Source organism: Calypte anna, unplaced genomic scaffold (assembly GCF_003957555.1).
Source record: "Calypte anna isolate BGI_N300 unplaced genomic scaffold, bCalAnn1_v1.p scaffold_183_arrow_ctg1, whole genome shotgun sequence".
NCBI classification, from domain to species: Eukaryota; Metazoa; Chordata; class Aves; order Apodiformes; family Trochilidae; genus Calypte; species Calypte anna.
This window is the reverse complement of record NW_022045469.1, coordinates 29010-40543: the sequence shown is the minus strand read 5'-3', so window position 1 is coordinate 40543 and position 11534 is coordinate 29010. Positions and strand designations below refer to the sequence as shown.

Below are 11534 nucleotides of genomic sequence, written 5' to 3'. Positions count from 1 at the left end.
CCGCAGAGCTCTGCAGCCCCTCGGGGCCATCCCCTCTGCCCAGCCCAGCACAACAGCCCTGGCCCTTGTACTCCTCAAGAGCTCTGACTGCTTCAGGCACAGAGCAGCCTTCCCAGGGCTGCTGCAGCCAGGAAGGGGGTTTCACTTCCAATTCATTCATAGTACACATAGCAAAGAAAGAAAAAAAAAAAATCTTGCAGTTTCATTTATTTCACTTAAATCCAGTGGATGGTCTATATTTAAAGATAGTTTCTTCCTCCCAAAGGATAGATGGAGAGAAAAGGAGAATATATGCATAATTTACTTAAAAGAAACGTAAATCACACCTGAAGAAAAAAGAAAAAAATGTAAAAAAAGAAAACCTGGAGTCTTCTTAGACACAGACTGGGTCATTTGAAGCAGATGGGAGGCATCCTATGACTGCTGAAAAACCCTAACCATTTCCTCAGAGAACCCTTGAGCTCCAGGTTCCTCATGCTGTAGATGAGGGGGTTCACTGCTGGAGGAACCACTGAGTACAGAAATGACAACACCAGGTCCAGGGATGGGGAAGAGATGGAGGGGGGCTTCAGATAGGCAAACAGGGCTGTTGTGACAAACAGGGAGACCACGGCCAGGTGAGGGAGGCACGTGGAAAAGGCTTTGTGTCTTCCCTGCTCAGAGGGGATCCTCAGCACAGCCCTGAAGATCTCCACATAGGACACCACCATGAAAACAAAACAGCCAAAACATAAACAGGCACTGACCACAATAAGCCCAATTTCCCTGAGGTACGATTTTGAGCAGGAGAGCTTGAGGATCTGGGGGATTTCACAGAAGAACTGGTCCAGGGCATTGCCCTGGCAGAGAGGCAGGGAAAATGTATTGGCTGTGTGCAGCAGAGCATTGAGAAACCCAGTGCCCCAGGCAGCTGCTGCCATGTGGACACAAGCTCTGCTGCCCAGGAGGGTCCTGTAGTGCAGGGGTTTGCAGATGGCCACATAGCGGTCGTAGGACATGATGGTAAGAAGGGACCACTCTGATCCAAGAAAGAAGAAAAGAAAAAAGACCTGCACAACACATCCCTTGTAGAAGATGTCCATGTTGTCCCAGAGGGAATTGGCCATGGCTTTGGGCAGAGTGGTGGAGATGGATCCCAGGTCGAGGAGGGAGAGGTTGAGGAGGAAGAAGTACATGGGGGTGTGGAGGTGGTGGTCACAGGCGATGGTGGTGATGATGAGGCCATTGCCCAGGAGGGCAGCCAGGTAGATGCCCAGGAAGAGCCAGAAGTGCAAGAGCTGCAGCTCCCGCCTGTCTGCAAATGCCAGGAGGAGGAACTGCTTGATGGAGCTGCTGTTGGACATCTGCTGCTTGTCACCAAGACCACTGATACAATAAAAAAATTAAGTTAGGGAAAGCCTGTCCAGAAAATCAAAGACAATTTCCCTACTTTTTTTTCCTGCTATAGACACAGACACTTTTCTGTAAGACCTTCCTTCAGGTCTCTGCTTGGATCTCTTAGGATCAACTATTAGTGCTGAAATGTACATCTGAAAGCAGTGCTAAACAAAAGAGCTTGTCAGAATCTGTATTCTCAGTGCTGATGAACCAGGATGCAGAAAGCCGTTTCAGGCAGGTATGGTTTTTTTCAGCTTCCCCCATCTCTCCCGGGGAATGTTTCTGGATTACTCAAACCCTCAGCACTTCTACTGCACTCAGGGAGAACAGAGCAAGGCAAGAGGATTGCCTGTGGCTGTGTGCAGAGAAGAGGGAGCTGGTCTGATGAAGGGAGGGTCAGCTCCTGCCCAGCCTCAAAGAGGACATTGCCCAGAGCTCTAGAGGGCAGAAGGAAGATGGACACCTCCTTGCCATGGAAAGATCTGCTGCCTGGAGCTGCCCCAGCCAGGAGCTCTGCAACTGAAACCATGAGGATGCTGAGAGACAAAGGGACTGTCCCTTAGTGCAGAGTGAGGACAGCTGCTCTGTCCATCAGTCCTGCTCTCAGCTGCACAAAGAGGCAAAGACCATGAAGTTGGGCTATCCGGACAGAAGGGTTGGCTGACCCCCAGCCCCACACCCTGCAGTCCCCACAGCCCTAAATCTCAGGCAGTTTGGATGCCTTTCCTCAATGGACAAAGCAGCAGGACAGGACCTGCAGCATCAGTGTCTGAGCTGCACCTGAATCTTTAACCCCAGCCCAGCAAAAAGAAGAGGAAGAACAAGGGCAGCAGTAGCACCAGGGGCAAGAGGGGAACCTGCCAAAGTTCTGCTGCCAAAGAAGTCGGGACAGGGAGACACAGGCAGAGACTCAAGCATTTCTCCTCTCTGGTGGGGGGGCTGCTGGAAGGATCCTCAGAATTCAGTGCCCATGATCTGAAGGGCTGGGGGACTGTGCTGTGTGACAGAGAGCAGGGTTTAGCTCTAGGGAGGGCAGCACCTCTGCAGGGGATGGCTGGGACGTGAAGGAATCCCCCCTGCAATCATCTTCCAGGCAGCAGCTCCCTCTCCATCCCTGCCCATCTCTGCTGCCTGCAGCTCTTTCTCTGTCCCCAGCTCTCCTCCCTGGCAGTGCTCACAGCCCCCATCCCACCCACTGAGTGCTCAGATCTGCCCTGCAGACCCCTCCTGGCAGCAGCAGGACCTGTCCAGGGGCATCTCTGGGTGTGCAGGGGCTCAGGAGTAGCTCAGACAAGGGCTGAGGAGAACTGGGGTCTGTGAGACTTCTGCACAGTGCAGAAAGAGCTTTTCATGTCCTGGAGAGACAAATAGAAGCAGAGCCTGAGGAGAGCAGAGACTGGAGCAGGAAAGCCCTGCCCTGAAGGGACTCTTGAAAAGTCCCCTCAGAAATCTTCTGGGCATCAGCTGGAGCTGTGAGCAGCCCTGAGCAATTCATCCCTCTCTCACCAGCACCAGGACCCTGCCCTGTGCTCCCTGTCTCCTGCCAGCCACAGCTTCTGCCAGCACCAGGGAGCTCCCCGGGCAGGCTGAGAGCTGCCCCTGGCAGGCAGGCAGGCAGGCAGGCAGCAGAGTCCCTGCCCCAGCACACAGCCCCTGGGCTGCAGGACCCTGCTCTGAAGGACAGCCCTGGGAACCCCTGCCTGCACACACCCCCTCACTCCTCTTCACAATTCCCCTTCCACCTCCAGCCCCTTCCCCCCTTCCAGCTCCCAGCAGCTCTGGCTCTGCAGCTTTAGGAGATGCCTCCAGGAACTGCACAAGCTTCACTGCCCTGCGCAAGACACTCACCATGTCAGAACCTGGGAAGGTTCTCCTCCACTCAGCTGGCTCTCATCCCCCTCCATCTTCACCCCCTTGAAGCTCTCTCTGCCTTGCTCATCTCCCCCAGATAGCCTGGCAGTGCCCTCAGCCCTGCTGCGCTCTGCAGAGGAGCTGCTCCTGCCCAGAGCTCTCTCTCTGCAGCACTGCCCACTTGCCAGCAGCTCCCTGCATCCCAGGAGCCCAGCTCACAGCTGTCAGGAGCCCTCTGGGGGGTTGATGCTGAGCCCATGACAATTGCTCAAGAGGCAAGGGGAGGAAGCTGCAGAAGCTTCTTTCTCCACAAGAAAGTCCAAGGCAGAGTCCAAAGTTTCCAAAGTTTCTTGGCATGTGCCTGGGTACCCCTGAGGGACAGCCCTGAGAGAGCAGCGTCCCCTGCAGGGTGTGGGGGGGTCAGGAAGCAGGAGGCAGTGATGGCAGGTGGGGAAAAGGAATGTGCAGGTGGCTCTGGTGCTGAGGAAGCCTGGCTGTGTGTCAGGACTGCAAAGGGCCCAGCCCTGAGCCCATTCCCCAAAGGTGCCAGCCCTGAGCCCCAGCCCCTGGCAAGGGAGGGAGATCCTGTCCCTCCCTCAGCCCTCAGGGCTCTCCTGGCAGCACTGGCATGTGGAGATGGGCAATGCCAAGGGCAGGACTATGGCACGGCACCTCCCAGCCTCCTGCACATGGACAAGGAGGCCCTGAGCCCCAGTGCTGCTGGAACCTCCACTTGAGACAAGAGCCATCAGCAAAGTCATGGAGACCTTGGCTCTGCCAGGTGTATTTTCGGCTTTTCCACAGCTTTTCCCTCTCTCTTCTCCACCACAGTCTGTCCTGGGCTGTCCCATCCCCTGTGCCTCTTGCCCTGCAGGCTCTGCTCCTTCACCCGCCTTCCCCACCTTGCTGTCCCCTTCCTCTCCTGACATCTCTGTGTCCTCCCTGCCTCTGCCTTGGCACACAGAGCCTTGGGCTGATCCAGGCTCCTTCTGGGGGATGTGGTATTCCCCAGCATGGCTCTTGCACTGGCATTTCTTTCCTCTGGTCTCCACTCCAGGCATTCCCAGTTGCACTTTAGGCCATCCTTTCTTGCCCAAGCTGTTTCCCAGTGTGAAGAGAAGCTCCACCATGCCCAAACCCACCCTTCAGGCACTCCCAGGATCCTCCTCTACTGCCCACAGTCTGCACAGCACTAGGACTTGTCTCATTAGTCTGTGTACACTGACCATGGTCTTGGGTCCTCCTAACACTATCTTAGGAGAACTCTGGGCATTCTCCAGCGTAACTGACGTGGCCAATGGTCTTATAATCCTAGAATCAGAGAATTATTTTGGTTGCAATGGACCTCTAAAGGTCATCCATTCAAACCCCACTGCAGTAATCAGGGATACCCTAAACTAGATCAGATTCTTCAGAACCTCCTTAAGGCTCACCATGAATATCTCCAGGGATGAGGCCTAAACCACCTTTCTGGGCAACATGTGCCATTTTTTCAAGTGCCCTCATGGTAATGAACTTTTTCTTCACATCCAGTCCAAATAAACTCCTTTCTAGCTTAAACCCAATGCTCCTCATCCTATGAGTCCAGGCCCTTGCAAAAAGTCCCTTGTCACTGTTCCACTAGGCTCCCCACAGGTACTGGAAGGTCCATTGTGCTACAGTCAGTACCATACTGGGGGATGAGAGATGGGAAGGAGAAAACTTCTCTGGAAACTGAGGGGCTTCCTCATCTCTGCAATGGTAGATGTAGCTCTCAGTACAGAGTAGGGAAAGGGAAGTCTGCCTTACAGAATATTCAGTACTCCGATTGTGCAAACACAAAGAAAGTTCTCAGCAGCCAACATTGATTTACTAAGCAGAAATCTTGCTTGACTAACCTGATATCCTTCTACAAAGGGATGACTAAATGCGTAGTCTAGAGGGCCAATGGTGTCCTGGGGTGAATCAGCAAAAGTGATCTAGCAGATCTAGCTTGGTTTTCCTACCCCTCTACTCTGCCCTTCTGAGACCACATATAGAATACTGGATGCTATTTTGGGCCCCCAGTTCTAGTGGGACAGGGATCTACTGGAAAGGGTCCCAGGGAGAGCTAGGAGGATGATTAAGGAACTTGAGCATCTCTCCTCTGAAGAAAGAGTGAGAGAATTTGGTCTGCTTAGCCCCGAGAAAAGAAGACTGAGGGCATTTTATGAGTGTTTATAAATATCTAAGTGTCAAATGGAAGGCAACAATCTCTTTTCAGTGGAAAAATGGTTTTAAGCTAGAACAGAGGAAGTTCCACCTCAACATGAGGAGAAACTTCTTGACTGTGAGGTTGTGGGAGCACTGGAACACGCTGCCAGAGAGGTTGTGGAGACTCCTTTTCTGGAGACTTTCAACAAATCTCAGGATGTGTTCCTGTGAGGCCTGCCCTGGGTGATGCTGCTTTGGCAGAGGGGTTGGACTGGATGATCTCGAGGTCCCTTCCAACCCCTAACATTCTAGGATTCTATGATTCTATGACCTCAGTCCCTGGGACAGTGATGGGGTCCATCCTGTTTCAGGCAGGTGAAGGACAAAGAGGGGATTGCTGAAGGAGAGTGGGCAGGGGACAGAAAGGCATGGGGTGCAGCTGGCCTTTAGCAAGCCCTTTGCCATGCTCTACCATTGTCCTGTTGTAGCCAGACTGGGGATGTCTGGATTGAAGAGGTGGGTGATGTGGTGGGTGGAAAGTTCACGAGATGATGAGGGTCACAGTGCCATCAGGGATCCAAAGTCCTCCTGGAAAGCCGTGATGGTGCCTCAGTGTCCAGTACTTGTGCCAACACTGATTGCTGTCTTTATAATCCCCCCCTATAGGGTAGGAAAAAGGCACTTCTAGCCCCTTTGTGGATGAAGCCACGCTGGGGAAGGCCTTGAGCAGCCTCATCTGGTTCATCCTGCCTTGAGCAGGGCACTCAGAGTAGGAGATGGTCAGGGGTTTCTTCCAGCCTGAAGTATTCTGTGATTCAGAATGATCTGGAGGGTCATGGGAATGATCTGTAGGATCATGGAGCAGGATGAGCACGGGAAGCTCATCCTCGAGCAGCTCCAAGAGACACTACTGCTGAGTGAGGCTGATGCTGTGGATGGGATTAAGAAGGGAGTTCCATGGGGATGGCTGGCTTCAGTTGGGTGGGATCATGGAATCATGGAATGGGTTGGATTGGAACTAGATGATCTTAAATCCTTCCAACCCACCCCATTCCACGATTCCATGATTCTGTGACACAGTCCCAGCCAGTTCTAGGCCTTGGAGTCTCCACAGCCACCACCAGGGCTTTGTGATGCAGGGTCTGGTACCTTGACACCATTGTCATGGGGGTCTCTGTGGTGACCCGGGGGGTTTATAAGAGGTGTGGAGATGTGGGGTGCCCATATCTAGGAGAGCACCTCCCTCAGGAGTCAGCAGCTGCCCTGGGTGACCATGGAATGTCTGTGGCAGCAAATGCCCAAGGTGTCCATGGAGAAGGAGGTGGAAGCCTGCTGCCAGCCCTCCACAAGACCCCAAGGTCAGTGACTGAAGGAAGGGCCAGAAGAGAAGTTCCCCTGCAGGCTGTGGGGAGAGGGCAGCTGTCCCATGCAGCCCATGGAAGAACACAGATGGGCAGATGTGGATCTGCAGCCCATGCAGGAGCACTCTGTACCATCACTTCTGTTGCTCAAGCAATTAAAGTTTATTTTCACACAAGTTTTAGGGAACACAAATCACTCATAAGTATGTATGAATATAGATATTATAAAGACACAAAAGTAGATATTTCAGTGTTCAGGCTGTGCAATCACGAAGGCTGATTGCTTGGATCACAAAAACCACATACTCAAATGACATCTCAACAATGCAATCCCCTCACCCCATGAGTCCAAATATCACAAGGCATGATGATATCATAAGGCAATATCATAAGGCAAGGATATGATGGCTACAAGCTTAGCATCTTCACTCCAGCTTCTTCAATTCAGGCACTGGTGATATGCATGATGTGCAGAGTCCTTGTTCTTCAAGCAGTGTCACCTCCAAAGCTAAGGGTTCTGTAGCAACATCCTTGGCACTTGATGTACCTGTCAATTTAGTTCTCTAAAAGCATTTCTAATTCCATTGTTCAAGAGGTGCACTTTACAAGGTGATATCTTTTAGAACACTAAAAGGGCACTCCAAATGAGAGACTTCTTGGTGGCATTACATGCAGTAACATTATTCACTATGTAGAGTGATCACAAACTTCATAACAGTAGAGCATAACAAAACAAATAAAAATGGAAAACTTACACAAATACAGCACAATTATAAATACAAAAAGAACTCGTAACTGATTTTGTCTGAGTTTTGGTGCTTCTGTAGACTTTGGAAACCTTTATATATCCCATAATCTGCTCTCATGGATGAGTTTTCCATAGTAACTACATTCCGATATCACAAGTACCCTTGCCATACACACACACCTACCTTTATTAGTCAGCTATTAAAATTCCATGAGACTTTCCCAAAATATTGCTTATATATTTCTACTACTTCTGTACTTCTACTTCAGTAAAACCATTGCATATATGTTTCTTTAAAATATTACTTCTATTTCTATAAATCTACTGCTTCACAAGAAATGAATCATTCAAGCAAGGAAGATGTTCTGGGGCTTTTCATCAAGATTCTTGTCTACTGAGCTGTCACCAGCTTGTTCCATCCTCATGAGAAACCATTCGAGATGTAATTCTCTTATTTCAGGAGACAACTGACAGAAGCCTTACTGCAGGCTGCTCAAGGGGTCCCATCACATCACCCATGGTGTCACAGAGGTTTCAGGAGAGCTCATCAAGCATCCCTCCTGACAGGCAAGGAGCAGTAACGCTCCTCTGAAGAACTGTGCCAGCTCTGGACTCTACAGGCATCTACAAGGTGGTGAAGAGTCTGGAGAACAAGTGCTCTGAGGAGAGACTGAGGGAACTGGGAATGTGCAGTTTGGAGAAGATGAGGCTGAGAGGAGAGCTTCTTGCTCTCTACATCTCCCTGAGAGGAGGTTGTGTTGAGGTGGGTGCTGGCCTCCTCTCAAGTGAACAATGAGAGGACAAGAGGGCATGGCCTGAAGTTGCACCAGGAGAGTTTTAGGTTAGATCTGAGGAAGAATTTTTTACTGAGAGAGTGGTTTGGTGTCAGAACAGTCTTCACAGGAAGGTGGTAGAATCACCAACCCTGGAAGTCTTTAAAAAACGTGCAGTAGAGATGATCCTGCTGTGTTGCTGTCAGCAATGTGCTGCAGTCTGCTGCCTCCCTCTTTACTGCTCCCTCGGCTGCACTCCCAGCCTGCTGTGCAGGAAAAGTGTCCAGGATCCCATCCTGCCACATCCCTTTAGGAGGGTGTCATAATTGGAAATACTCTTCTTTTTTTTCCTTATTTGGTAAAAAAAAAAACTTTCATGATGCTGAAACTAATATTAAAAGTCAAATTTTGGATGGAAGATGAAGTGGTTCCCGAGCTGACTCCATTTTGTTGTCCAGAAGAAGCTGAAGAAAGCATCATTGGTGTGATGGAGCTTGGAAAATGAGATCAACTTGATGCCTCATCCTTGTTAATGGCTGTGATGGGTCAGGTAATTACAGATGAAATCTAATTTCCAGTAAAATCTCCTTTTTCACTGGGAATATCTTTAATGTTTTTCACTGGCATGGAGGCGTTGATGCTTCTTCAAATGGGAGCTTTGACGGAAGCTCTTCCCACAGTCAGGACACTTGTAGGGATATTCACCCCTATGAATCCGTAGGTGTTGGGTAAGACCCGAGCTGTCTGTGAAGCTCTTCCCGCACTCAGGACACTTGTAGGGACGTTCACCCGTATGGATCCGAAGGTGTCGGGTGAGACTCGAGCTGGCTGTGAAGCCCTTCCCACACTGGGGACACGTGTAGGGTTTTTCCTCAGTGTGGACATGTTGGTGATTAATCCAAGAGGTGCTACTGCTGAGAGCTTTCTCACACTGAGTGCAGGGATACAACTTCTCTCCTGTGTGGATGCGGTGATGCTGTGATAAATGGGAACTCTTGGCAAAGCCCTTCCCACACTCCAGACACTTATAGGGTCTCTGTCCCTTGTGGATGCGGCAATGCTCTGATAAACTGGAACTCCGGGTAAACTCCTTCCCACACTCCAGACACTTATAGGGTCTCTCTCCCTTGTGGATGTGGTGATGCTGTGATAAACTGGAACTCCGGGAAAACTCCTTCCCACACTCCAGACACTTATAGGGTCTCTCTCCTCTGTGGATACGGCGATGCTTTGATAAATGGAAACTCTGGGAAAACTCCTTCCCACACTCCAGACACTTATAAGGTCTCTCTCCTGTGTGGATGTGGTGATGTTTTGACAAATGGGATCTCTGGGTAAACTCCTTCCCACACTCCAGACACTTAAAGGGTTTTTCTCCCGTGTGGATGCGGCGATGCTTTGATAAATTGGACCTGCAGTTAAACTCCTTCCCACAGTCGGAACATTTAAAGGGTTTCTCACCCGTATGGATCCGTTGATGCTGGATAAAAGCTGATCTCCTGCTAAAACCTTTCCTGCAGTCAGGGCAGGTGTAGGACATGGTGCCTGTGTGATGGTGTCACTGTTGGACCAGATCCGAGCTGTCGCTAAACCGTCTCCTGTAGTCAGGACATCTCTGGGGTCTCTCACCCTGATGGATTTTCTAGTGGTGGAGATGGACCAAGCAGATCCTAAACGTTTTTCCCCATTCTTCACTGGTGTCAAACTTTTCTCCTGCATGGATTTCAATGATTTTCAAAATTACACTTATACCAAAATATTTCCTATCCTTACCACACCCAGGGAGGTTTTTGCCCCAATGGAGTCATCCCATGTTTGAGAAAGAAGCCATAGTATGGTGACAAATTAGGGGTTGGGCTTTTTTTGTTTTGGTGGCAGCCAAAACCTACATCAAACATACTGTAGGTGAAAGTGGAGTGTGAGGTGGAATAGGGAGGTTACCCATAGAGTTGGACACCCACTGATCATCCACGTCATCTTTAGGAGCTACACTGGCAAGCAAAACCCAAAGGGGCCATTGTGTGAGGCAAAGGGTGCTGGGGTTTTGAGCCACTGCTGGCATGAGCTGTGATGAGCTAATTGTGCTGACACTGCAAGAGGTAATATAAGACTTCCCCACTGCTGTCTTAAATCCCTGGGATGATTCAGGGGTCTTATATCTCACCCAACCACTTCAATATGAGTTTGGGTCCCCTGTGATGGTAAAAAATCCCACTATGGCCTATAGGATTTCCCTACTGCACCCACACGCAGGATGAGCTGGCATCCAGTGGGATGAGTTGGGGTCTCCTAAGGGAGTCCCCCATTGTGGCTTCTAAGCCCTGGGATCATCAAGTCCCCTGGAAGGATTCCGGACTTGCCATCCTTATCCCTGGTTCAAGGGTGATTTGAGGGTCCCCAGTTGCAGACACCGAACCCTTGGGATGACTTTGGGGTCCCCTATTACAGCCCTGCCCACCAGTATTTATTGGGCTCCCCCCATATTATTTTGAGGGAGCTAAAATAACAGCTCTTCCACCCTCCAGACTAGTTGGGGGGTCACCAATCCCACCACCCTCATCCTAGGGATAAGTTTAGTTCCTCCCTCCCACCCATCCTCCGCTCCCTCCCCATCTTGTGCTGCTCTCCCCCAGTTTGGGCAGTACTGGGATAACCACCTCCCTCCCATCACTTCCCATCACCTCTCGCTACCTGCAAAGGGGACAAAGCCCAGGGTGGTGGGGGAAGGGGTGATGCTCTGGCAGTCACCAGCTGGGGGGTCAGCTGCGGGGCGGGGGTTGTGGGTGCAGCCCGGGGTGGTGAGTGAAACCTCCTGGGAGCTGCAGCGCAATCACGGGAAGCAGCGGGGGGAGGAAGAAAAGGTGGGGAGGGGCCTCGGGGGGGAGGGACCAGACCCAAGGGGTGAGATTGGAAGTTAGCAGGGGGATGCACCAGGGTTGTGTCCTCGGGGGGTTGGGGATATCAGGCTTTTGGCAGGGGCAGGCTACACATCACAGATGGGTGGTGCTGACCCAACCTCAACACAAAGCCCGCAGGCCCTGGAGATAAGAGGCTGTTAATTCACTGCTTTCAGGTGTAAACTCAGGGGGATGATGACCAACCCAGTGGTTACTGCCCTGAAGGTTCTTCTTTTTCCTCCATTTCCGTTTCACACTCAGCTTATTCCTGATACTGGGACAGAAATCACTCTAAAATAATTTTTGTCTCTTCAGAGCACCTCAATTTTTGGGATGCTGCAGACTCCAACTCTGC

General features: G+C 50.8%; 2 protein-coding genes across 2 annotated transcripts; both read right to left on the bottom strand.

Annotated features, from left to right (window-relative positions):
- Window positions 1-389: 389 nt before the first annotated feature.
- Window positions 390-1343, bottom strand: LOC115600261 (olfactory receptor 14J1-like). Its single transcript, XM_030468596.1, has one exon. It carries the CDS (start codon window positions 1341-1343, stop codon window positions 390-392), a length of 954 nt encoding a protein of 317 aa, XP_030324456.1.
- An 8041-nt stretch (window positions 1344-9384) lies between these two features.
- Window positions 9385-10588, bottom strand: LOC115600260 (zinc finger protein 3-like; the record flags this gene model as incomplete). Its single annotated transcript, XM_030468595.1, has 4 exons — window positions 10521-10588; window positions 10183-10273; window positions 9577-9762; window positions 9385-9510 (listed from the first exon to the last, which is right to left on the bottom strand). Coding segments are annotated over exons 1-4 (471 nt in total), but the record flags the coding sequence as incomplete, so codon positions are not given.
- Between the last annotated feature and the right edge of the window lie 946 nt (window positions 10589-11534).

Coding starts and splice junctions, on each gene's coding strand:
- LOC115600261 (XM_030468596.1), bottom strand. CDS start 1,343: ATGTCCAACAGCAGCTCCATCAAGCAGTTCCTCCTCCTGGCATTTGCA.